The sequence below is a fragment of the Pongo abelii genome, chromosome 12, assembly GCF_028885655.2.
Source record: "Pongo abelii isolate AG06213 chromosome 12, NHGRI_mPonAbe1-v2.0_pri, whole genome shotgun sequence".
NCBI lineage: Eukaryota > Metazoa > Chordata > Mammalia > Primates > Hominidae > Pongo > Pongo abelii.
In genome coordinates, this window is record NC_071997.2 from 46418900 (window position 1) to 46445853 (window position 26954).

The window sequence follows — 26954 nt, forward strand, 5'->3', positions numbered from 1 at the left end:
CGAGACCAGCCTGGCCAACATGATGAAACCCCGTCTCTACTAAAAATACAAAAATTAGCTGGGCACAGTGGTGGGCGCCTATAATCCCAGCTATTCGGGAGGCTGAGGCAGGAGAATCACTTGAACCCAGGAGGCAGAGGTTGCAGTGAGCTGAGATCGCGCCACTGCACTCTAGCCTGGGTGACAGAGCAAGACTCCATCTCAAAAATAAAATAAAATAAAATACAAAAATTAGCTGGAAATCACTTGAACCTGGGAGGTGGAAGTTGCAGTGAGCCGAGATTGTGCCACTGCATTCCAGCCTGGGCAACAGAGCGAAGTTCAAGAGTTTAGAAAAATCTGGGATTAAGGTGTGTTTATGAGTCATTTCCATAAAAATGCATAGCTGAAATGGCCTAGGGAAAAAGTAAACAGCAAGGAGAGTGACGCTAGGACTGAATCTTAAGAAATACCAAATTTAATGGCTGGATAGAAGAGATAAGCCTCCTAAGGAAATACTGGAGCTTCCAGAAAGGTAGAGGAAAGTGAGGACAGGGTTGTGTCCAGGTAAAGGGTGGCACCACAGGAGTGCAGGGCTCCTGTCTCCCTTCAACAGAACTTGCTGAGGCTGACTGGCTGCCTCCAGCTGCTTCCCATATCTTTGGACCTGCCACAGTGCTCATGCCAAGGCCACCCTTCTTCTAGGCTGCTAGAGCCCACAACTGAGCTTGATGGGAGCCATTTCTGCTGAATTGTCCGACAGGGAATCTTTGCCCTGGGGCTCCACACTGGACTGGCTGAGACCACCTCAGAATTGCACTGTAGTGAGAAGCGCTTCCTATTTCCTTTCTTTTCTCTTCCCTTACTCATTCCTGCACTGCAGCTGGAAACTGCCCACCTCTGGCCTTCTAGTTAAGCACAATAATAATGTATCCCCTTGACTCAGGTATTTTTTTACTTAGAAACAAATGCATCCTAACTGACACACCACCCACAAGCTGACAGGAAAGGGCGAGTGTGATGTCCACCAGATGTCAGACTGTAGGGTAGAGAGTTTGTGAAGATTAAAAAAGAAAATATTTTCCTCAGCCAACCACCAAAGGAAAAGATATAAAACAAGAGGCTGGTTTAAAAACAGGAGAATATTTAATCCATCTAAAAATACACATCAGGAAATGAGGGGAATCACAGGAAAATCCTCCACCTCTAACAGAGCGAGGTTACTGGCTTTCTGCTTGCTCCAAGAATCCCAAGGCTTGATGTTTGGAAGAAATTATCTGTTCTTCAACTACTCCCAGATACTCAGACATAAGTTACACACATCCGGAGAAGTGTTCTGCCCTGCTGAAGCTAGATGGAAGCTCGATGCATGGGAGAAAGAGCATCAATCTAGAAAAAAATGATCAAAGAACAACTGAGTGACAGTGTGGGGCCATCCCAGGCAAGTGGGCTCCTGGTGCTCTGGTGTAGCCAGAACCCATACAAGCTGGGCTGGCCTAGGGAGCCCACCAGCCAGCCTGTGTTCAGCTACAGCTTCTGTGTTCTTATTTACCATCATCAGCCACAGCCCTTGGGAGCAAAGCCCTAGACACCTCCTTCAAGCCCCCTGCTGGTTGGTTTCATCATTATCTCGCCTCTTCCAAATCTGTAAGAAATGAAAACACAAACTGAAGTCTAGGAGGCATTCAGTCAACAGACACTTGTCAAATACCTATTCTGTGCCAGGCCATGGACAACTCGTCACCCCATTTACAAATCTGCTATACCCCATTTGGAAATCTGCTACAGTGGCTACAGCCACTGAGGAGAAAAAAGTTATCTCTATAAGGAGAGGTATCACTTTCTTCTTACAAAGCTATGGCTTTTGTCTCAATCTTCCTTCTTTTGCCAGGTACGAGGGCAGTTACATAAAGAGAAGACAGAGATGCTCTGTGCTCCACGGGTCAATCCAATGGAGAGGACAGACAGGCAAAGCGATATGGTCGGCACTAAAACAAACATCAAGTAGAAAGCATTGTGGGGTCACAAAGCTGCCTGGGGCTCTGGGGAGCACTTCGTGGTCGACTTCTAGCCAGCCTCCCTGATGAGTCTAGGTTCTTCCTCCCCGAAACCAGACCGCACACTTCTGCAAAACTAACCTGGCCATAATCACAACTTTCTTTGCTCACTCATACATTTTCTACACTTCCTTATACTTCTTTTCTGAAAATCTCTGCTTGACTTTCAGGGCCATACATTCTGGCCCCAACTCACTACTAAGTATTTCCCAATAGGTACCTGGCCCTCCAACCAAGGTCCTAACTCTATCCCTCTTTCTGCCTTGGCCCACTCCTCTCACTGGCCCCATACCCCACCTATTTGTGGCTCACTAAGCCTGTGGCCAACCCACCTGAATGTAAGCCTCTGACAGCGTGATCATCTGGGGAAGGATGTCAGTCACCTGGAGGTCTTGTAATTCATACCATTTGCCTGTCCCCTGCAGAAAGTATGAAGAGCTGGGTTAGTCTGCTCTCTAAAACCAAAAGGGTGTAGAAGGAAAGGATCATAGCCAAGACTAGAAAAATTAGAAGAACAGCCACTAGACATCATCCAGCAAGAGTCATAAAGAAGAGGGTACATGACTTCTGCTGGGCATGATTCAATTAATAGGACTTTTGGTGTGTCAATCATGGCAAACTCAATTCCTGTTGGGAATTTTTTTTAAGTACTGTTTTTTTGTTTGTTTTGTTGTTTGTTTTGTTTTGTTTTTTGAGACAGGGTCTCACTCTGTCACCCACGCTGGAGTGCAGTGGTGTAATCACAGCTCACTGCAGCCTTGACCCTCTGGACTCAAGTGATCCTCCCCTCAGCCTCCCAGGTAGCTGGAACTACAGGTGTGTGCCACTACACTGGCTAATTCTTTTTTTAATAGAGATGGGGTCCCACTGTGTTGCCCAGGCTAACTCCTGGTCTCAAAAGATCCTCCCGCCTCAGCCTCCTAAAGTGCTAGGATTATGGGTATGAACCACTGCGCCTGGCTCCTTGAAGTACAATGGAGTCTGAAACACTTCTGTACATCTTTTTAAAAGGAATTTAGTGGACACTAAAGATGAGAAAAGAGGAAGCCGTCTAATCATCACCTATGATGTCTCCTTCCTGCTCAGAAATGACAGACTAGACATTCTCACTTATGAGGTACACAGTGTCAACCACTGAGAGAACCTTAAATATGGACATTCCTGGCTGGGCGCAGGGGCTCACGCCTGTAATCCCAGCATTTTGGGAGGCCGAGGCGGGTGGATCACTTGAGGTCAGGAGTTTGAGACCAGGCTGGCCAACACGGTAAAACCCCGTCTCTACCAAAAATACAAAAATCAGCCAGGCCTGGTGGCAGGTGCCTGTAGGTCCCAGCTACTTGGGAGGCTGAGGCAGAAGAATCACTTGAACCCAGGAGGTGGAGGTTGCAGTGAGCCAAGATCATGCCACTGCACTCCATCCTGGGTGATAGAGTGAGACTCTGTCTTAAAAAAAAAAAAAAAAAAAAAAAAAAAGCAACAGGTCATCAAGAAAAGGTGTCCTTGGTGGACACTGTCTATCACACTAACCTGATTCCTTTGGCCTAAGAAACTAGTGCTACAAATACAGCAAAATGTATCTCACTTCATGCTTCCGTGAACAAGGAAAAAATGTTTCTAGATTAAGGCAGAGGCACCTCTGGCTGCCCACCTGCCTTAACCAACCAAAGTTCTAAGAAATGCCAAAGACCACTATTGTAGAATATAAATATTCCAGATCCTCTGGCTACTACAATAGTTGAGAATATAGGAAACATAAAGAAAGCTCAGGATCACATAAGCAAGTTCCCATTCCTGCTTCAAGGACGAGTTAAGAACATGGGCTTTGAAGCAGAGTACCTGGGTTCAAATCCTAATTCTACTGACTTGAGGTCAATTACTGAAACTCTGAGCCTAGGTCTCCTCCTCTGTAAAAAAGATGATACTGACATCTGTCTTGGAGGTGTGTTTTAATGAAAGAAATGAGATTAATGTACATTAAGTAACTGGCGTACTGCCTAACCACAGTAAAGCACTTGATAAACAGAAGCTAGTTAAGATTAAACCCACAGTTCCAGAAGAGACTAATCAAATGAGAACAATTTATGCTAATAATCTATGTGATATCAAATATATCTCAAGTACATATTTTATCTGTTTTCAGCTTGAGACAAATTCACAACATTTTTAAGATGAAAGGGAGCCTCTAAACCAGTGCTTCGCAAACTTTAATTTCTTACAAATCACAGGGTCATGTTAAAATCCAGGTTCTGATTTAGTAGATTTGAGGGGCCTGAGAGTCTGCATTTCTAACAAGCTGATTTCTAACAAGACTGATGCTGATGTTATTGGTCCAAGGACCCATCCCACTTGGGTGGTAAAGCTCTAGTCTAGGGCAGAGGTTCTCAACCTTGACTGCACATCAGGGTCTCTCAGGGAACTTCAAAACATCAAATGCCAGCCAGGCACGGTGGCTCATACCTATATAATCCCAGCAGTTTCAGAAGCTGAGGCGGGAGGATTGCTTGAGACCAGCATGGGCATCATAGCACAACCCCATCTCAATTAACTTGAAAAACAGAAAAGACATCCACCTCCAGACAATCTAACACAGTCTTTAACCTTAATGCTGACTGATGTTTAGGGCCAGATAATTCTTTGTGACAGGGGCTATCCTTCGTGTTGTAAAATACATACCAACATCCCTGGCCTCTGCCCCAGTTGAAAACCACTATTATAACCAGCCTGGTGTGGTGCCAGGCATTGGGATTTTAAAAAGCTCCCGGTTGGTGCGGTGGCTCACGCCTGTAATCCCAACACTTTGGGAGGCCGAGGCGGGTGGACCACAAGGTCAGGAGTTCAAGACCAGCCTGGCCAAGATACTGAAACCCCGTCTCTACTAAAAATACAAAAACTAGCCAGGCGTGGTGACGGGCGCCTGTAATCTCATAATCCCAGCTATTCGGGAGGCTAAGGCAGAGAACTGCTTGAACCCAGGAGGCAGAGGTTGCAGTGAGCCAAGATCACGCCACTGCACGCCAGCCTGGGCTACAGAGAGAGACACTGTCTCAAAAAAAAAAAAAAAAAAAGCTCCCAAGGTGGGTCCAATGTGTAGCCAAAATTGAGAACCACTGCCTTAAACTAACTACTGACAGCACTGTTACTTGCAGAGTCCCAAAGCCAAGGCCAAGCAAGGACAAACTGAAGGGAGCTGCCCTCTGAGATGCCAAAGAAACAGCTGTTTTTGCCACTCTGTGCCAGGAGACAGTCAGCAGCCACTCACATGATGAAGCACGTGGATCCGGTAGGAGCCCTCGGAGGGCTTGCCGTCATGCACGATGTTGGCAATGAGGTCATAGGTGGTATTCTTGTGTACTGCTTGTACTTCTTCAGACAAGTATTCTCTCAGATCCACATTTCTGTTAATGGTGAAAATAAAGCCGGAATAATCAAACAAAGGCTGTGAGGTTAAGGAAACTGTCCTACACAAACGGACCACTAAGTTGTTCAGCCCTATTTTAGGACCCTTGGTCTGGGTAGGCCTGCAGAGTCAAGAAGGTCCAGCTGTGTTAGAATTCACAAAATATGCCAAAATGAATGACAGGGTTACACAGCTTCCCATATGATTAAAAAAAAAAAAAAAAAAAAAAGAATGACAGGCAGTGGCTCATACCTATAATCCCAACACTTTGAGAGGTCAAGGTAGGACTGCTTGAGCCCAGGAGTTCAAGGCCAGCCTGGGCAATGTAGTGAGACCCCTACAAAAAAAAAAAAAATTAGCCAGGCATGGTGGTACATGCATGTGGTCCTAGCTATTCAGGAGGCTGAGGTGAGAGGATCACTTGAGCCCAGGAGATTATGGCTAAAGTGAGCCAGGACCACACTATTGCACTCCAGCCTGGACGACAGTGAGACCCTGTCTCAAAAAACCCCCAAAAAGAAGAAGAACTTTCAAATAGTTAAAAAGGAAAATGCATAGACAGTTAACAAGAATATTAAGAGACTATTTTAAATACATAATTTTAGGAAAAATATATCATTTTGGAGTCTACAAATACTTATAAAAACTTAAACAATACAAGGTAAAATAAAAAAAAGACATTGCATCATAAAAGTTGTCTGAGTGCTACCACTCATCACATGAAACAAAACCGTGTTGTCACTGGAAGAGTTCACAAGAAACAGCTAATGGTGGCCACGTCCAGTTATATATCTCCCTTTGAAGTTAGACTGTGAACATATTAACTGTTCAAAATTACAGAGTTTAAAATGTAAACCATGCGGTAATAAACAAACATACAACTTTGTTATAATTATTGTATGTAGCTTTCTATGTATTGGTGACAGCTATTTGTTTCTACAGACTGACAGTGTCCCATATATGATGCAGTCAGACTGCAATAAATATTCACTGTTAAGAAAATGGAGGCCAGGCACGGTGGCTCATGCCTGTAATCCCAACACTTTGGGAGGCCGAGGCGGGCAGACTGCCTGAGCTCAGGAGTTCGAAACCAGCCTGGGTAACATGGTGAAACCCTGCCTCTACTAAAGTACAAAAAAAAAAATTAGCCGGGCGTGGCGGCGTGCACCTGTAGTCCCAGCTACTCGGGAGGCTGAGGCAGGAGAATTGCTTGAACCCAGGAGGCGGAGGTTGCAGTGAGCCGAGATAACGCCACCGCACTCCAGCCTGGACAACAGAGCGAGACTCCATCTCCCACAAAAAAAAAAAAAAAAAAAAAAAGATGAGAGTCCTGAGTCCATGTGAGCTCTAGACAGCCAACCTGCCTTCCTGCTGCTAAAAGCTGACTTCTCATTTTATTTTCTCTTCAGCCTGAACAAAAGCTGACTAGACTTGTCTGAATGAGTATCAGAGAAGTCTTTTTTTGTTTTTTTGAGACAGAGTCTCGCTCTGTCGCCCAGGCTGGAGTGCAATGGTGCTATCTCAGCTCACTGCAAGCTCTGACTCCCGGGTTCATGCCATTCTCCTGCCTCAGCCTCCCGAGTAGCTGGGACTACAGGCGCCCACCACCACGCCTGGCTAATTTTTTGTATTTTTCATAGAGACGGGGTTTCACCGTGTTAGCCAGGATGGTCTCGATCTCCTGACCTCGTGATCCGCCCGCCTTGGCCTCCCAAAGGGCTGGGGTTACAGGCGTGAGCCACTATGCCTGGTCCAGAGAAGTCTTTATACTCAAGATTTCATGACTGAACCAAAACTCTCCATGTGGCAAAAGAGAAATACTACGTTTAATCATTTTGTGCTAGTAAATAAGAAAAGGAGCGAACTATTCATTTTTTTTTTTTTTTTTTTAGTAGAGACAAGGTCTTGCTATGTTGTCCAGGCAGGTCTCAAACTCCTGAGCTCAAGCAATTCTCCCACCTCGGCCTCCCAAAGTGATGACATTACAGATGTGAGCCACTGCGCCCAGCCTAAAAGAGCAAACTATACTCATCTCCCAACCACAGCAACAGACCAGTTAAGAGAATGGCTAATTACCTGAAAGTGAAACTTTAAACCTGCCCTCAAAAATCTCTATCTCCAAATAAGCAGAGGGTGCCTAATCACTATAAGTCTGATAACTCTCTGACAAAAAGAGGATGTGTTATGAATAAAACATAGAAGACAGGTATGAAAAAGATCCTTTTCAAGAAGTATCGACAATGAAATGATCCAGAATTGTATTACTCGAAGTAATTACAGCACATAAAATAATGAAAGTGCAAGTTTCCAGAATTAGTCACAATTTGATGTTCTCTAAAAGACTGCCTAGTTAAGAAGCAATCTTTTTAACTTCTCCGAAGTAAGCTTTCTGAAGGACAAACTTTTATATTGGGCCTACTCTAGGCCCATAAAAGAAACCAATGGGGCAAGGAAATTTCTGTGGCAACTGAGCAGGAAGTACCATTGATACACAGTCTTCCTCCCTCTGGAGCTGCCCTTGGAATCCAGACTGCCCCTACCTACCAGGAACAGACAGGTGACTGGCAATTCACAAGAGGCTAGTGCCAAAATAAAACCTTGATGCACGGACTTTCGAAGAAAGCACCTCTGTCATCCTACTCAAGGAGGCAGAGAACAAACCTCCATGTCCCCCCATTTAATTCTACTGTCTCACAAACAAGATGCTAGTGCAGAAAAGTGTGGGAAAAGAGAAAAAGAAATTCCCCTGTAATTCTCAACTGCAAATGTTCTCTCTCCTCACCCTCCATGGTTCTAAGAGTCCTGGCAATACTATAATAAGACGTTACACCTGGACAAACCCCTAGGGCTCAGGCCCATCTACTCCAAGCCTCTCATTTTATCTATGAGAGAACATATCCAGAAAACATGCAAACTATGGGTCTGAGGTCCCACCACTAAGACAGCCTAAAACTCAGGCCTCTTAATTTTAGATATTACCTTCTTAAACGCTACATAGAATTTAAAACTGACACTATTTTTTTTTTTGCACAGTCACACTCTGTCACCCAGGCTGGAGGGCAGTGACATCATCTCAGCTCACTGCAGCCTCAATCTCCAAGGTTCTAGCAATCCTCCTGCCTCAGCCCCTCAAGTAGCTAGGACTGCAGGTGTGCACCACCACATCTGGCTAATTCTTTGTATTTTTTTGTAGAGACGGGGTTTTGCCATGTTGCCTAGGCTGGTCTTGAACTCCTGAGCTCAAGCAATCCATCTGCCTTGGCCTCCCAAAGTGCTGGGATTACAGGCGTGAGCCACCACACCCGGCCCAACATCTTCTCAGTGTGAAAAACCTTGTCTCTTGAGAACTGAAAACCAAGAGTCTACCCCCAAAAGGATCTTGCAGAAGTTTTCTGAGTTAGAAGAAAGCAAACTAAATTCATCTAGTACAACTCTAGTGTGCAAAAAGTGTGATGGCCAGCAAATAGATGGGCAGACCCTCACTACTCAGGACATCTTCCAAACCAGGCAGAATCCTACCTGTCCTATCCTACTTGCATCATTTCTTCTTCTCTATGCAGGAGGACTATAATTTCCAGCTAGCAACAGGAGAGAAGATAAAATAGGGATTGCCTCCCAGTAAACATCCACCTTTTGTGGTCCCTGAAATAAGTGTATCCTTCCAATAAAAACTCTTATCTACTGTAGGTAGGCTCTGTTCCTTGTAATCCCCAACTAAGACAGTCCAAAATTAATACTGGTAAAAACACAAGAGAAGAAATCCAGGTTGACTCCCCATGAGAAAAGTGAGGCAGGATGTTACTTACGTAATAGGGAAATTGACAATAGTTGGATTCTTCTCAACAAAGAAGTTGTTCTTAGTGAATCTCTTGATACAAAAGATTAGATATGGAGGCAGCTTGGTAAGCTGGAAGCGCTTCAGAAAGTTCTCCTTGTAAGTCTTATATTCCTATAGAAAGAAGAGAAAATTCTCAAATTAGTGCTGAAGTTCAGTAGTATTAGAGCAGGGGCATGAGTTTTTCATTTCAGTTTTCTAAAATACAATTTTGCCTCACACTTAAGTTCACAAGACTCCTGGTCCCAGAAATTATGTATGAGGCTTAGGATGTGCAGTTTGGCTAAGGCTGTTTAAAAAAAAAAAAAGGCCAGGCCTGATGGCTCACACCTATAATCCTATCACTGTAGGAGGCCGAGGCAGGGGGATCACTTGAAACTGGGAGGTGGAGATTGCAGTGAGCCGAAATCATGCCACTGAACTCCAGCCTGGGTGACAAGAGCAAAACTCTGTCTTGAAAAGAAAATGAAAAAGTCGAGCGAGGAAGGATAAGTATAGGCAGGGCAGGTGTGTTAATGGGCTACCTTCTCAGTGATGCCATTGAACTTGGCCAGGATGTTGAAGAGTGGCACTTGGGGAATGATGAGCTGCTCCTTCTCGTCCTTGTAGAGGGGGGCAGTAGGAAGGTCCAGCGTCAGGTACATAAAAGTGGACTCCACCATCGTCTCCTGGTACTCGTCATTATGGAGCAACTGCTCTTTTTCTTCTGCTGGCTAGAAATGAATGAGAAGAAAAGAGAGGAAAGGAGTGTGAGGGGTACAGGAACAAACACAGCACCAATGTTTCACTACGCTGACATTTCCGTCATCTGAAAGAACAAAGAGAAGTGCCTGAGAGATTGGGCAGTTTGGCATGCACCATCTGGTTAGATTAACTTAAGAACCAACAGGTTTCCTTCTTTAAAGAGATTTTGTTTATATACCAGACTATCTAAAAAGCTCTGAGGCCAACTGTGATGGCTCACAGCTATAATCTTAACACTTTGGGAGAAAAAGGTGAGAGGATTGCTTGAGTCCAGGACTTCGATACCAGCCTGGGCAACACAGTAAGACTCCATCTCTACAAAAAATAAAAAATTGGCTGGGCACGATGGCTCACACCTGTAATCCCAGCACTTTGGGAGGCCGAGGCAGGTAGATCACCTGAGGTCGGGAGTTCAAGACCAACCTGACCAACATGAAGAAACCCCATCTCTACTAAAAATACAAAATAAGCCAGGCGTGGTGGTGGCGCCTATAATCCTAGCTACTTGGGAGGCTGAGGCAGGAGAATCACTTGAACTTGGGAGGCAGAGGTTGCGGTGAGCCAAGATCGTGTCATTGCACTCCAGCCTGGGCAACAAGAGTGAAACTCTGTCTCAATAAAATAAATAAATAAATAAAAATAAAAATAAAAAATTAGCCCGGTGTGGTGGTGTGCATCTATAGTCCCAGCTTCTGGGGAGGCTGAGGTGGGAGGATCACTTGAGCAGGGGAGGTTGAGGCTGCAGTGAACCATAATCAAGCCACTACAACTCAGCCTGAGTGACAGAGTGAGATCTTGTCTCAGAAAGAAAAAAAAAATCCATTAAAAAAAGAAAGAAAGTGGGCCGGGCACGGTGGCTCATGCCTGTAATCCCAGCACTTTGGGAGGCCAAGGCAGATGGATCACCTAAGGTCAGGAGTTTGAGACCAGCCTGACCAACATGGTAAAACCTCGTCTCTACTAAAAACAGAAAAATTAGCCAGGCGTGGTGGCACATGCCTGTAATCCTAGCTACTTAGGAGGCTGAGGCAGAAGAACTGCTTGAACCCGGGAGGTGGAGGTTGCAATGAGCCGAGATCATGCCATTGCACTCCAGACTGGTCAACAAGAGCAAAACTCCATCTCATAAAAGAAAAGCTCTAAGACCATCTAGGAAGCTTAGCTGAGGGCCAGGCACAGTGACTCATGCCTGTAATCCCAACAGTTTGGGAGGCCGAGGCAGGCAGATCACCTGAGGTCAGGAGTTCGAGACCAGCCTGGACCAACATGGTGAAGCCCCACCACTACTAAAAATACAAAATTAGCCGGGCGTGGTGGCAAGCGCCTGTAATCGCACCTACTCAGGAGGCTAAGGCAGGAGAATCGCTTTAACCCAGGACGTAGAGGCTGCAGTGAGCTGAGATGGCGCCACTGCACTCCAGCCTTGGCAACAGAGGGAGACTGCCTAAGAAAAACAAAAAGAAAGCTTAGCGGAGCTTTCTGAAAAAACACAGCAGCACCACCTAGTGGCCAGAACACTTAAACCAGCAGAGTACATCCAACCACTAAACTACCAAACTGAAAAAGCTGCCACTAGTTAAGTGCTTTGTTGAACCTCTTCATGGGGCAAGCAGGCTTGTCAGTTCTCTAAGCATCTCTTCATCTCCCCTAAGTCCCCTCATGCAATATAAATCAGTCCAAGACCCAGGCTCAACTAACTCACCAGATCAGGATGGGGAAGCTTTTTAGTGAAGATCCTCATGGACCCCTGGAAAACATCAGTCACAATAGCTGCACAAACAGGAAGCAAGAGACAAATTCTGTGAGGATGGAAAACATGTCTAAAATATATTTCCAGCTTCTAAATTTCTGAAATAAACCAGCATCTTCCAGCAAAAGACCCAGAGCTCTCACTAAACACAGAAGTTTCGTTTTGTACCATATACCACCAGGGTACCTTTATAATTATTTGTGTAAATAATTACTTTATTTCTCTTAAGACAACTTTTTATTCTCCATCACAGGGCCTGGTCCATAAAAGAAAAGGTAAATGTGTTCAAAATGAAGGAATGACTTACAGAGCCCGGTGGTACATGAATTACAAAAAAATTCACAAGCAAAACAAGGTACAGCCAAGGAACTTCCCATAACCATAAGCTACTTTTAAAGGGAGACAATGTCCAAACTGTAATGAAGACAAGAGGACAATGACAGACGAAGACATGGGCCAGAACAGGATCAAAGCAACAAGAAAGCACAACCAAGTTCTAGAATCCTGCCAAGACGCAAGTTAGAGAGCTCAGAGGGTTAACACAGGCTGAAGACACCTGGTAGAGACGGCAGAGCGATCCAGTGGGAAAAGCAACAGGCCACAATCCCACATCAAGACACCATCACATCTATAATCCTAGCACTTTGGGCAGATCACCTGAGGTCAGGAGTTTGAGACCAGCCTGGCCAACATGGTAAAATCCCATCTCTACTAAAAATACAAAAACTAGCTGGGCGTGGTAGCAGGTGCCTGTAATCCTAGCTACTCTTGGGAGACTTAGGGAGGAGAACTGCTTGAACCTGGGAGATGGAGGCTACAGTGAGCTGAGACCGTGCCACTGCACTCCAGCCTAGGTGACAGAGCAAGACTCTGTCTCAAAATATATATAAAATAAAATATCATTGGTACTATAACCATATTCTAGCAAAAACTATGGAGAGGGGCCTGTTCAGAAAGAACATTTAGTTTATCCATAACATAGATACTACTCTACCCCAGATAAACAGTTAACAAAAGAATGGGAAGTTGCCTCAGCCTCCTAAGTCGCTGGGACTACAGGCACATGCCACCACACCCGAATAACTTTTGTATTTTTGGTAGAGATGGGGTTTCGCCATGTTGGCCAGGCCGGTCTCAAACTCCTGACCTCAGGTGATCCACCCATCTCGGCCTCTCAAAGAGCTGGGATTATAGGCATGAGCCATTGCGCCCGGCCGCAAAGTTTTTTAAAAGGGAACAAAAGAACTCCTTTTTATAAGTAAATGACTTACTCTTCTTTTTCTTCTTTGTGCCCCCCAGAGCTGAGTGCAGAGCATTCAGAAACCAAGACAGAAAGTCGACTCCATCCCCTGGAAAAAAAGGAAGGGTGGAAAACGTTGAAGTTAAGTGGCATTAGAGTTAACTTAAACCATGCACTGGTTGGCATTCCTGGTTCTCCCCCTTCCTCTCTGGCCATGCCATCCCATCCCAATTCCCGTGCATCCTCCTCTATCTGATCATTAAATGCTGGCACTCCTCAAGGTCACGCTCTAACTCCTCCGATCTTGACTCTCTCCATAGGCTCTCTGATTCATACCAGGACTGTATTGCATCACTCAGTGATGACCAAAACAAATGAATATGACCTTTTAACATCCACTTTTCTCCAGAGTGAGCTCAGACTTCCTTCTTCCCTTCTGCAGCTCATGAAGATTCCTGTCTTTTGGGAAAGTGACTAGCACCCAGACTGAGAAGGCATACAGAACAAGGGGTTCTGGAAACAAGCAGATTGACAATATTCCATGAAAATGCTGTCTACGGAGCCTGCCACTCAAGACGTTTTCAGGGATAGTGGCTACTATTTTTTTTTTTTTTTTTTTTTTGAGACAGAGTCTCGCTCTGTCGCCCAGGCTGGAGTGCAGTGGCATGATCTCAGCTCATTGCGACCTCTGCCTCCCAGGTTCAAGAGATTCTCCCACCTCAGTCTCCTGAGTAGCTGGAATTACAGGAGCCTGCTATCACGCCCAGCTAATTTTTGTATTTTTAGTAGAGACGGGGCTTCACCATGTTGGCCAGGCTGGTCTCGAACTCTTGACCTCAAGTGATCCTCCCGCCTCAGCCTCCCAAAGTGCTGGGATTACAGGCATGAGCCACTGCGCCCAGCCAGATAATGGCTTCTTTCTCATCAACTAAGATTTGCTTCTATTTAGTTCCTCTTTGCTCACGCAATTAAAATCTCAAAGACTATAGTATATCTTCCTGAACTTCATTTCCCTAAACCCAGAGGCCTCTGACAACTCCATAGAATGATTTTCTTTTTATTCCCTGTACACAGAATGCTTTTAGGTGACAACAAACTACCACAGCAAGAAACACTTCACACATCTGAACACTCATAACCTACTAGGTCTCAGAGATGGAGAAAATTATGTTTATGTGACATCATAACTATCATAGCCAACAGTGGTATAAGAGAAGAAACCAGACACATTCATTCTCAGGGTACCCTGATTTTTCTGCACCTCTACAACCCAATTATGCCTTAACTTTCCAAGCTGCCAAAAGCTCACAGGCCCCACTATCCACCTTCAGGCCATAAGTCACCTGTGGAACACAGTGAATGCTGACACTGATCCATCCATCCATTCATGGTCCACAAAAAAATCATTCTCAACACAAATCTCTTCCTTTCTTGCAGCCTTAATATAAAACCCTGGGAGCTCAGGGAGTTGGTCCAGAAACAGAAATGTCCCTATAAACACAAGATAACCTAGCCACCTAGTTCTTGGGAATTAGATGGTCCTACAAAGCACACAAACAGTCTGTCACCTGTTGAGAAGGGTGAGGCACCCAGATTTTTTTTTTCCCGACACAGCGTCTCGCTCTGTCGCCCAGGCTGGAGTGCAGTGACGCAATCTCAGCTCACTGCAAGCTCTGCCTCCCAGGCCCAAGGAATCCTTCCACCTCAGTTTCCCAAGTAGCTGGGACTACAGGGGTGTGCCATCATGCCCGGTTAACTTTTACATTTTTTGTTGAGAGGGAGTCTCACTATGTTCCTCAGGCTGGTCTTGAACTCTTGGGCTCAAGCAGTCCTCCCACTTCGGCCTCCCAAAGTGCTGGGATTACAGGCATCAGCAAGCGTGCCTGGCCCCAGATTAAGATTTCATTGGCCATGTTGTAACCAACCCAAAGTGTATCTTATTTCCTACTAATCCTGAAACAAGTGCTCCATGGGCCCCATTCCTTACCACCTTGATTCCTCCTATTTCTCTTTAAGTACCAGAGACCCTTAAAAGCCACTACTTGACGTCCCCTCTAAGTCAATCCTCAGCCAGAATAATGTTTTTCTTTTTATTTTACAGACAGAGGTCTCACTCTGTTGCCCAGGCTGGAGTACAGTGGGATGAACATGGCTCACTGCAGCCTCTACCTCCTAGGCCCAAGCGATCCTCCAACCTCAGCCTCTCAAGTAGCTGGACTACAGGTACACGCCACCATGCCTGGGTAATTTTTAAAAATTTTTTGTAGATACAGGGTCTCACTATGTCGTGCAGGATGGTCTCTAACTCCTGGGCTCAAGTGATCCACCCACCTTGACCTTCCGAAGTGCTAGGATTACAGGTGTGAGTGACCATGCCCAGCCAGAATAATGTTTTAAAAACAAATTCATAAGTCTGATGTCACATCTTTGTTAAAAGCCTTCAATAAGGCCATGCACGGTGGTTCACGCCTGTAATCCCAGCACTTTGGGAGGCCGAGGCGGGTGGATCACCTGAGGTGAGGAGTTCGATACCAGCCTGACCAACGTGGTGAAACCCCGTCTCTACTAAAAATACCAAAAAATTAGCCAGGTATGGTGGTAGGTGCCTGTAGTCCCAGATACTCGGGAGGCTGAGGTGGGAGAATCGCTTGAACCAGGGAGACAGAGGTTGCAGTGAGCCAAGATCACACCACTGCACTCAGCCTGGGCAACAGAGTGAGACTCTATCTCAAAAAAAAAAAACAAAAAAACAAAAAGACAAAAAAACCTTCAATGACTCCAACTATTTTCAGGATATAATCCAAACTCCTTATGGTAGCTTATAAAGCAGGCCATCTGGTCCCTCCCTCAGGATCTACACCTTGGCTCTCCACTGACCCCAAGAGGCCAAGGGTCCAGCTACTGGCAGTCTCTGACTATGCCAGGCACTTTTCTCTTCTGCCCACCATGTCCTCTCTACCTAGAATGCCCACTCCCCATCCCAATCTGCCTCCACCTCCACCTAAAACTCAGGGTCTCTTCCTCCACTCTGATCTCTGATCTACCTCTCACATGTTCAGTTGAGGGGGTCCTTACTCCATGCTCCCCTCCCATAGCACAGCACTTAACATCTGTAATTACCTTTTCTTAAAAAAGATAGTTGAGCCGGGCGTGGTGGCTCACGCCTGTAATCCCAGCACTTTGGGAGGCTGAGGCAGGCGGATCACAAGGTCAGGAGATCAAGACCAGCCTGGCCAACATGGTGAAACCCCGTCTCTACTAAAAATACAAAAAATTAGCCGGGCGTGGTGGCAGGCGCCTGTAGTCCCAGCTACTTGGGAGGCTGAGGCAGGAGAACGACGTGAACCTGGCAGGTGGAGCTTGCAGTGAGCCGAGATCGCACCACTGCACTCCAGCCTGGGCAACAGAGCAAGACTCCATCTCAAAAAAAAAAAAAGATAGTTGAAATTTGCTTATTGATTTTTAAAGACAGGGTCTTCCTCCGTTCCCCAGATGGAGTGCAGTGGTGTGATCATAGCTCACTGTAGCCTTGAACTCCTGGGCTCAAGCAATACTCCTGCCTCAGCCTCCAAAGTAACTCAGACCACAGGCTTGTGTCAGCACACTCAACCTTTCTACATAACTATTTCCCCACCAGACTGGGAGTTCTTCAAAGAGAAAAATCGTGTTTCTTATCCCTGCTGCTCTAAAACCTAGCACCATGAGTGAATGCTGAATAAACTAATATGGATGCTAGAGGATACCACATGAGATTCAGGTACTAAGTTACACTGTCCGCTTTACTCATAAGACAGTAACAAATTGGGTTTGGAGAGAAAAAAACAGTCAAAATAGTTCATCAGAGGCCGGGCGCAGTGGCTCACACCCGTAATCCCAGCACTTTGGGAGGCCGAAGCGGGTGGATCACTTGAGGTCAGGAGTTTGAGACCAGCCTGGCCAACATGGTGAAACCCCCTCTCTACTAAAAATACAAAAATTGGCTGGGCATGTTGGCGGGCACCTGTAATCCCAGCTACTTGGGAGGCTGAGGCAGGAGAATCACTTGAACCCAGGAGGCAGAGGTTGCAGTGAGCAGAGATCACACCACTGCACTCCAGCCTGGGCAATGGAGCAAGATTCAGTCTCGAAAAAACAAACAAAACAAAACAAAAATAGCATCAGAATACCCTAATGTGGGACACGAAAAAATGAGGATACGTGACAGGTGTTTAATAAAAGCTAGTGTCTTTCCCAGCCTCCTGGTATTTCCCTAAGCCATACAGTTTAATTTACCAAATAAGACCGACTTTCTATTTAGCTAGAATCTCCTGGGACTCTTAGCAGGGCAGATTAGTCAGAGAAGAATGAGGAACCTAACCACACTATCCACTGGACACTCCTGGCTACTCTCAAGATTCACTGCAGCTGGGGACAGTGGCTCATGCCTGTAATCATAGCTACTTGAAGCTGAGGCAAGAGGATCCTTTGAGTCCAGAAGTTCAAGGCTGCAGTGAGCTACAAGTCCCGCCACTGCACTCCAGCCTGGGCAAAAGAGCAAGACTGTCTCCTAAAAAAAAAAAAAAAAAAAAAAAACAGCCAGGCGCAGTGGCTCATGCCTGTAATCCCAGCACTTTGGGAGGCCGAGTAGGGTGGATCAAGAGATCAGGAGTTCGAGATCAGCCCGGCCAACACAGTGAAACCCCGTCTCTGCTAAAAATACAAAAATTAGCCAGGCGTGGTGATGCGTGCCTATAGTCCCAGCTACTTGGGAGGCTGAAGCGGGAGAATCGCTTGAACCCTGGAGGTGGAGGTTGCAGTGAGCTGAGACCATGCCATTGTACTCCAGCCTGGGTGACAGAGTGAGACTCCATCTCAAAAAAAAAAAAATTCACTGCCAAGTGGAAATAAATTTGTTCATCAAACTAGTTTTGTTGTCCTGAAACATGAATGACTTGTTCTTACCTTGTTTGGTGATCTGAAAAGTCTTCTTACTGCAAAGTACAACCGCCTGAAGCATCTCATGGGGAGACACATGTGCCTTGAAATTTCGAGGGTTCCAGAGCTTTCTCATCAGCTCTCCAAAACGCTGGACCAACAAGAACATGATATCCCCTGGAGGACGTTTGATGTTCTTATAATTGTCTTCTTCCAGAAAGTAGTTCCGGAGAGGAGGAACATTAGATAGAGCCTGAAAATCAAACACTCCAATTAACCCAAAGCCCCTTTGTAGGACCCCTTGAGCCAAGCTCTTCCAACTAAAGTTCTCCTAATAGAATCTTGTGATGTGCCTGTGATAGCCTTACAGAGCCAAAAGTAAATGGACCCTTGGAGAATCCTATCCAGGCTCACATCACAGAAACATCATTAACATTAGGTTTCATATGAACTCCAGTTCTGCAGACACTTTGCTGATGTGGATACCACAAAGAAGGTTAAAACAAAACAAAACACAGGTATTCAAATCTCTATCAACTTATTCAACAATTTCCTTTTATTACTCTAATTATGCTGTGACAATACTAAATTCATAAGGCAGAAGGCTAAAATCCAAATACTCTTTCCTTCATCATCCATTTTGGCTGAAGCAAAAATAACTACCTAGGAAACATAGTTCTCCCATCTCTCAACTCCACACTAAAATAATATGAAAATTACCTTAAAATTTGATGTTTTCCCATACTAAAACCATATAATTGTACATAAAAGTAAATATAGGGAGCTGTGAGGACGCAAAGGTGTAAGAATGACACAATGATCTTTGGGGACTTGGGGGAAAGAGTGTGGGGGGTGGTGAGGGATAGAAGACTACACATTGGGTACAATATAAACTGCTCAGGTGATGGGTGACCAAAATCTTAGAAATCACCACTAAAGAACTTATTCATGTAACCAAAAACCACCTGTTCCCCAAAAACCTATTGAAATTTTTTTTTTTATTTTTGGAGACAGAGTGTTGCTCCGTTCCCCAGGCTGGAGTGCAGTGGCACAATCTTGGCTCACTGCAACCTCTGCCTCCAGGCTTCAAGCAATTCTCATGCCTGAGCCACCATGCACAGCCGAAATTTTTTTTAAAAAGTAAATATACTCTGTTATGATGGAAAATGGTCGGCCAGGCGAGGTGGCTCATGCCTGTAATCCCAGCACTTTGGGAGGCCGAGGTGGGAGGATCACCTGAGGTCAGGAGTTCAAGACCAGCCTGGCCAACATGGTGAAACCCCCCGTCTCTACTAAAAATACAAAAATTAGCCGGGCATGGTGGCACACGCCTGTAATCCCAGCTACTCAGGAGGCTGAGGCAGAAGAATCACTTGAACCCGGGAGGCGGAGGTTGCAGTGAGCCAAGATGGCACCATTGCACTCCAGCCTAGACAACAAGAGCAAAACTCCGTCTCCAAAAAAAAAAAAAGAGAGAGAAAATGGTGAAAAGGTTTAGGACAATAAAAACAAATTGGATCTCATTAAGCAGAAAGATAAAAACTAGCCATATTAGTTTCAGGAAGAAACACAGGCTCATTAGCCTGAGCTATAAAACTGGGAGGAGGGGTCTGGGCGTGATGGTTCACGTCTATAATCCCAGCACTCTGGGAGGCCAAGGTGGGCAGATCACTTGAGGTCAGGAGTCCAAGACCCGCCAGGCCAACATGGTGAAACCGTCTCTACTAAAAATACAAAATTAGCTGGGTGTGGTGGTGAGTGCCTGCAATTCCAGCTTCTCGGGAGGCTGAGGCAGGAGAATCACTTAGACCCAGGAGGCAGAGGTTGCAGTAAGCCAAGATCACGCCATTGCACTCCAGCCTGGGCAAAAAGAGCGAAATTCCATCTCAAAAAAACAAAACAAAACGAAACTGGGAGGAAGAGGACCAAAGACACCCTAACTAAAAATGCAGTATCCCCACAGGTCCCTCCCGACCAGCACTGTGCTTACCATGAACACACTTCTTTCTTAAACAAGGTCATCTATTCAGGGAGTCAGCTAGAAGTGTTTCTGCTAAATGTAATAACCCAGGCATCTCTAAGGAAGACAACTCAGAACACAGAGAGCACTTTAACCACAGAGGAGATTAGGAAAGCCCCGACAAGCTAAGCTCAGCTAAAGAAACAAGGACTTCCTGTTTGTAGAATAATTACTAAAAAGAGAGATTCACTCTCAAAACAAGAGGATGGATAAAGTTTATCCTAATTCTCAATAGTCTATCTTGTGGAGAAAGGTTGCACTCTGGCCTCAGCAACAATGCAAATAATATTGAGCATCCTCAGAGAGGAATTATCCACCCTCCAGATGGATGACCTGGTCCAGTCAACCCTATTTTAGTGGAAACATCATCATACAGGGTTTGTTCATCCATTTAGTTTTTATAAAGAGACCTTCCTACGCAATCTAAAATTCATCAGAAAGCCAAGACTAACAGCTCTGATCAAATCCAAATTCTATCTGTCCATCCTATAATAGTTTTCACTTGGCGGGGCACGGTGGCTCACACCTGTAATCCCAGTACTTTGGGAGGCCGAGGCGAGCGGATCACGAAGTCAGGAGATCGAGACCATCCTGGCTAACACAATGAAACCCCATCTCTACTAAAAATACAAAAAATTAGCTAGGCATGGTGGCACGCACCTGTAGTCCCAGCTACTCAGGAGGCTGAGGCAGCAGAATCACTTAAACCTGGGAGGCAGAGGTTGCAGTGGGCTGAGATTGTGACACTGCATTCCAGCCTGGGCGACAGAGCAAGACTCCGACTCAAAAAAAAAAAAAATCAGTTTTCACGCAGCCATGAGAGGATTTAAGAGGAACAATCTGATGAAAAGTCTCCCTCTACCTAAGAATTTGACCTTTACAGAGACTAGGCATGACACCAAGAGCAGATAACGAATGTAAAAAATATGGCTTTACAGTTTTTTGTCCAATTCTTCATGGCAAAAATATCACTTAAAAAAATTTAAAGGCCAAATAAGAACTAGCAGAAAACATTTGCAACATATGCAACAGAAAAGGGCAGAACTTTATTATATATTTCTTAAAGCTCAGTAAGATGAACTAATAGGAAAGGAGTCTGTAAGGCCCAATAACTCAAGAAAAAAATATAAATAATTAACTTTAGAAGTGATCCAAGGCTAGGTGCAGTGGCTCACACCTGTAATGCCTGCACTTCTCAAAGTCCTCAAATTTCTCCAACAGCCTCAAACTCCTGGGCTGAAGGGATCCTCCCACCTCAGCCTCCCAAACAGCTAGGACCACAGGCATGCATGCACCACCGTGCCCAGCTAATTTTTTTTTTTTTAAATAGAGACAGGGTCTCGCTATGTTGCCAGGCTGATTTCAAACTACTGGCCTCAAGGGACCTTGCCACCTTGGCCTCCCGAAGTGCTGGGATTAGAGGCATGAGCCACCATGCCCAGCCCCTCACAATTTAGACATGTTTTCCCCAATAAGCCTGTGTTTATGATTATAATTTTTTAATCATTTTCTTGGTGAAGTAAGATTATTGTTTTCTTATTATACTTACCAACATTTAAAAATTGGCTGGGCGTGGTGGCTCACACCTGTAATCCCAGCACTTTGGGAAGCTGAGGCAGGTGGATCACGAGGTCAGGAGTTCAAGACTGGCCTGGCCAACATGGTGAAACCCCATCTCTACTAAAAATACAAAAATTAGCTGGGTGTGGTGGCAGGCATCTATAATCCCAACTACTCAGGAGGCTAAGGCAGAAGAATCACTTGAACCTGGGGAGCAGAGGTTGCAGTAAACAAAGATCGTTCCACTGCATTCCAGCCTGGGTGACAGTGAGACTCCCTCTGAAAAGAAAATTTCTACAGTATGCACCTATTACTCGTAAAATTTTCTTAAAAACAACTTTTAATTGAAAATAAGGGATGGGCACGGTGGCTCATGCCTGTAATCCCCACACTTTGGGAGGCCGAGGCAGGTGGATCATGAGGTCAGGAGTTCAAGACCAGCTTGGCCAAGATGGTGAAACCCTGTCTCTAAAACTAAAACTACTAAAACTCTACTAAAACCCTGTATCTACAAAAATTAGCCAGGCGCAGTGGCAGGCGCCTGTAATCCCAGCTACTCGGGAGGCTGAAGCAGGAGAATCGCTTGAACCTGGGAGGCAGAAGTTGCAGTGAGCTGAGACTGCGCCACTATGCTCCAGCCTGGGCAACAGACTGAGACTCCATCTCAAAAAAAAAAAGAAAAGAAAATAGGACAACTTTGGTTTTCTGCCTTTCCCATTTCAGGGTTATGAGCACATGGGCAGGAGAAAGTCATTGATCAGCCAGCACAACAAATATCTACACCATTTTAAAAAAAATGCATCTGGCATGTTTCTTACTTGATACTGCAAGGCAACACAGATTCGGTCCCTCATTCCCTGGAAGTTCCAGAGGCCATGAGCCAGAGGCTAGAAAAAGCCTCACCATTTGACAGCAGCCCAGTGAGCAAAGGAATGCTCTGCCTGTTGCAGAACAATTACTCAAGTAGAGTCCTTAGCAAGACTTGGTGTCTGAGGATCATCTGACTATACTCTACAGGAAGGCAGTAATTTCTTTTTTGGGACGGAGGAGTTTCGCTCTTGTTGCCCAGGCTGTAGTGCAGTGACGTGATCTCGGCTCACGGCAACCTCCACCTCCCAGGTTCAAGTGATTCTCCTGCCTCAGCCTCCCGAATAGCTGAGATTACAGGCATGCACCACCAAGCCTGGCTAATTTTGTATTTTTAGTAGAGATGGGGTTTATCCATGTTGGCCAAGCTGGTCTGGAACTCCTGACCTCAGGTGATCCTCCCGCCTTGGCCTCCCAAAGTGCCAGGATTACAGGTATGAGCCACTGCGCCCGGCCAAAGGCAGTAATTTCTTGGCCAGTACACATACTATTTCCTGTCCCTCTCTTTTTTTTTTTTTCTTGAAACAGAGTCTCACTCTGTTCCCCAGGCTGGAGTGCAGTGGCGCGATCTCAGGTCACTATAACCTCTGCCTCCTGGATTCAACCGATTCTCCCACCTCAGCCTGCCGAATAACTGGGACTATAGGCTTGCACCACCATATCCAGCTAATTTTTGTATTTTTAGTAGAGACAGGGTTTCACCATGTTGGCCAGGCTAGCTCAAACTCCTGACCTCAGGCAATCCACCTGCCTTGGCCTCCCAAAGTGCTGGGATTATAGGGGTGAGCCACTGTGCTCAGCCTTCTGGGTGTCCTTCTCTTCCTCAATGTTCCCGTCTCGATCTTACCTGAAGGACAGCGTTGGCATAATCATTGGCCTTTATGTTATTCAGTCCCACGATACCCGGCAGGTAAGTGGTACCATCATATGCCCGGGACAATTTGGCTTGCTTGTCCAAGTTTGCAATTTGCTGCTTTGTGAAAGTGGGCTTCAACACATACTGCAAAGCAAAAGAAAATGCTAAGTTGTTTAAGAGCTGAGTTCACAAGAAATGTCTGTAACAGTAATTTCTACAAAAATAAAAAACACTTTGGCCATGAACATCCCAGCACACACAGAAAAAGAGTCCCAACCAGTAGGTGTAAAGATTGAAGTAACACAGGGTAGATCCTCTCCCATGGCTAATCTACAAGGGGATCTCTGTGTCTATCCCAAAATCACTGAATCTCAGATCTTTTTGCAGACCTCAGGTCTGGTCAACTCATGAAAACTGACTGCCAGAAACTATACAATACTCAAGTTCCTAAAGGCAGTCTAAGTCTCAGATAGAACCTCCCAGGAGTAGCACATGGACCTAGCTTTGGAGCAGGAGAGTTTCCTCCAATCTGGGTGGGACTGAGGATCTCCATGAGTCCCTGGTACTGGAAGAGCAGGATCAGACTCTTCCCAGTCACAGAGTTACCAGAGTCGTTACGTCACAGACTGGACAGAGATCATCCCAAACTCACTTTGAAACACTGAATTTAGCCCAGTTTCTCCCTCTATAAATACTGACCATAATTTTTTTTTTTTTTTTTTTTAGATGGAGTTTCGCTCTTGTTGTCCAGGCTGGAGTGCCATGGCATGATCTCAGCTCACTGCAACCTCCCCCTCCCAGATGCAAGCAATTCTCCCGCCTCTGCCTCCCAAGTAGCTGGGATTACAGGCATGTGCCACCATGCCTGGCTAATTTTGTATTTCTAATAGAAACGGGGTTTCATCATGTTGGTCAGGCTGGTCTCAAACTCCTGACCTCAAATGACCCACCTGCCTCGGCCTCCCAAAGTGCTGGGATTACAGGTGTGGGCCTCCGCACCAAGCCTGTCCATAACTATTTTAATCTCAACAATTAATAATAGGCTTATAAAACTTTTACAAGTAGAAAAAGCAGTATTTCAAAGACTAAATACCACGCTTTCCTTAAAAATAAACAGAGCATGAACAACCTAGGCAACACAGTGAGACTCCATCTCTACAAAAAATTTAAAAAATGTATCTGGGCATGATGGTAAAGCCTACAGTCCTAGCTACTTGGGAGGCTGAGGTAAGAGTATCACTTGAACCCATGAGGTCGAGGCTGCAGTGAGCTGTGATGGCGCCACTGCACTCCAGCCTGGGCAACAAAGTGAGACCCTATCTCAAAAAAAAACCAAAAACAAGAACAGAGCACTTGGCACCATGAATATGCCCCATGTGCTAAAAAGGAAGATAATAATCAAAAGCCCAACACTAATCAAAGCCCAAGAGGACTTTCCATGCTCAGTACAATGAGTGTCTCTTGGTACAGGTCACAAACTAGAGCCCACAGATGAGACATCTGTGGCTGGATGCTCTGGCCACATCGTATGTTAAAAGCAGCCAGGAGCTGGTGGGCAGCTTGGTAAATACTGTCCCTACACTGGGACCAATTCATATCCCTGCTTCAAAGTGTGGAAGAATAATTTCACAAAAACACTTTAAACTCCATCAGAATACACTCATATTTCTTCAGTCCTAGCCCTCAAAGTTACAAGTAGAAATGACAGTTAAGTTACAGACTACAGGCTGCAATTATGAATTCTGACCTTACTCAGTTTCCCCAGTTCTTCCCAAAAAGGAAAGCAGCCTCTCGATGCCTAAAGGGACTGAGATTCTTCCCGGTCCTCAGGTGGGGCAGTCCCTTGGGAGCCCTGGGATGGCTCATTAAAGAATGGACCCCAAACCAACCCTCTTAGACACACACCGTGATATCCTCCAATGAGGAATCAATGATCTCATAGTTGTCTGGAAGGCAGTAAAACTTGAGGGTGTGGAGGTTGAGGAAAACATGGTGGCTAAACTGGACACTGTGAATGTAGGCGTGAGACTTCAAACCTCGGCCTGTAGGGAAGGGTGAAAGGCTGTAATAGAAGGGCAGATACTAGAATGCGCAGATCAGGTTTGCTTTTCCTTTCATTATTTTCTACCGGAACATGTTAATATCCGCAAAAAACAAATATTATGCCATTCATAAAATGAATCCTCCACATGAAGTTCTCTCATAAAAAAATTAGCAAGAAAAACTAGCACATTAGTTATTTCATTCTTTAGATGGCATAAGACATTGATTAGGGAAACAAATTTCACTATTTTTAACATATATATAAAACATATATAACACATATATAACTATATAATACATATAACTATATATTCATATATATAGTTTCCTATATATATGAAACTAGAAATATCTATGCATACATGTGTGCACAAATACACATAAACATAAATACATATCCTATGACAGTCCATCATCACTCAGTCCTGAATTTCCAAATGCCCATATTCAGGACAATGCTGTATCTATGTAACTTTTTTCATGTTGCTACTCCTTTCTACAATCTCTTTCCCTTAACCATTCAAACTCCTATATCCTGCCAATTCAAGTCCCACCTCAATTCCTCCATGAACTCAACATAAACACTCCAGCTAACATTGATTTTTGCACATTTCAACTCCTATTGCACTTATTTTTACTCAGTGCCACAGTCCAGCAGTAATCTTTATGGTCTAACAGAACTCGCTGGTTGTTTTACATGTCAACCTTGACTCCTTATAAGAGCAAAAAATATAGTTTTTATCTCTTTTTTTTGAGACAGGGTCTTGCTATGTTAGCCAGGTGGGTCTTGAACTCTTGGCTTTAAACAATCCTCCTCCTCGGCCTCCCAAAATGCTAGGATTACACGTGTAAACCACTATGCCCGGCTGTTCTTACCTCATTTGAATCCTCCACTATACTACGTACATGGCATCTGCTTGGTGTGAATGAGTTGAAATGATAAATTTTCAGAAAAAAATGGAATAAAAAAAGTCCTTTGAGCTGAAGAATACTCCAAAAAAAAAAAATTGTAGCCTGGGTAACATAAGGCCTTGTCTCCACAAAAAAATAAAATAAAATAATTAGCCAGAGAGCAGGGTGCAATGGCTCACATCTATAATCCCAGCACTTTGGGAGGTACAGGCAAGCACACTGCTTGAGCTCAGGAGTTTCTAGACTAGCCTGGGAAACAGAGTACGATCCCATCTTTAAAAAAAATGTGGCCATGTGCGGTGGCTCACGCCTGTAATCTCAGCACTTTGGGAGGCTGAGGAGTGCGGATCACTTAAGGTCAGGAGTTCAAGACCAGCGTGGCCAATATGGTGAAACCCCGTCTCTACTAAAAAATACTGAAATTAGCCGAGCGTGATGGTGCATGCCTGTAATCCCAGCATCCCAGCTACTCGGAAGGCTGAGGCAGGAGAATCGCTTGAACTTGGGAGTCAGAGGCTGCAGTGAGCCAAGATCACGTCACTGCACTGCAGCCTGGGCGACAGAGTGAGACTCCATCTCTTAAAAAAAAAAAATTAGGCCGGGCGTGGTGGCTCACGCCTGTAATCCCAGCACTTTGGGAGGCCAAGACAGGTGGATTACCTGAGGCCAGGAGTTCGAGACCAACCTGGCAAACATGGTGAAACCATGTTTCTACTAAAAATACAAAAATTAGCCAGGCATGGTGGCAGCCGCCTGTAATCTCAGCTACTCCGGAGGCTA

General features: G+C 45.1%; 1 protein-coding gene across 6 annotated transcripts in view; it reads right to left on the bottom strand.

The window, feature by feature from the left end:
• Window positions 1-1103: 1103 nt before the first annotated feature.
• Window positions 1104-26954, bottom strand: part of USP39 (ubiquitin specific peptidase 39) — a 44683-nt gene continuing 18832 nt past the window's right edge. For 2 of the 6 annotated variants that reach the window (XM_054546116.2, XM_009237117.4), the window contains exons 4-14: window positions 25125-25261; window positions 23211-23363; window positions 17944-18169; window positions 13034-13111; window positions 11715-11782; window positions 9793-9981; window positions 9240-9382; window positions 5296-5431; window positions 2369-2455; window positions 1532-1624; window positions 1104-1368 (exon numbers count right to left, since the gene is read on the bottom strand). In XM_054546116.2, coding sequence (XP_054402091.1) covers window positions 1577-1624; window positions 2369-2455; window positions 5296-5431; window positions 9240-9382; window positions 9793-9981; window positions 11715-11782; window positions 13034-13111; window positions 17944-18085 — 891 coding nt within the window. In that variant the 5' untranslated portion in view covers window positions 18086-18169; window positions 23211-23363; window positions 25125-25261 and the 3' untranslated portion in view covers window positions 1104-1368; window positions 1532-1576. 6 annotated transcript variants of the gene reach the window in all.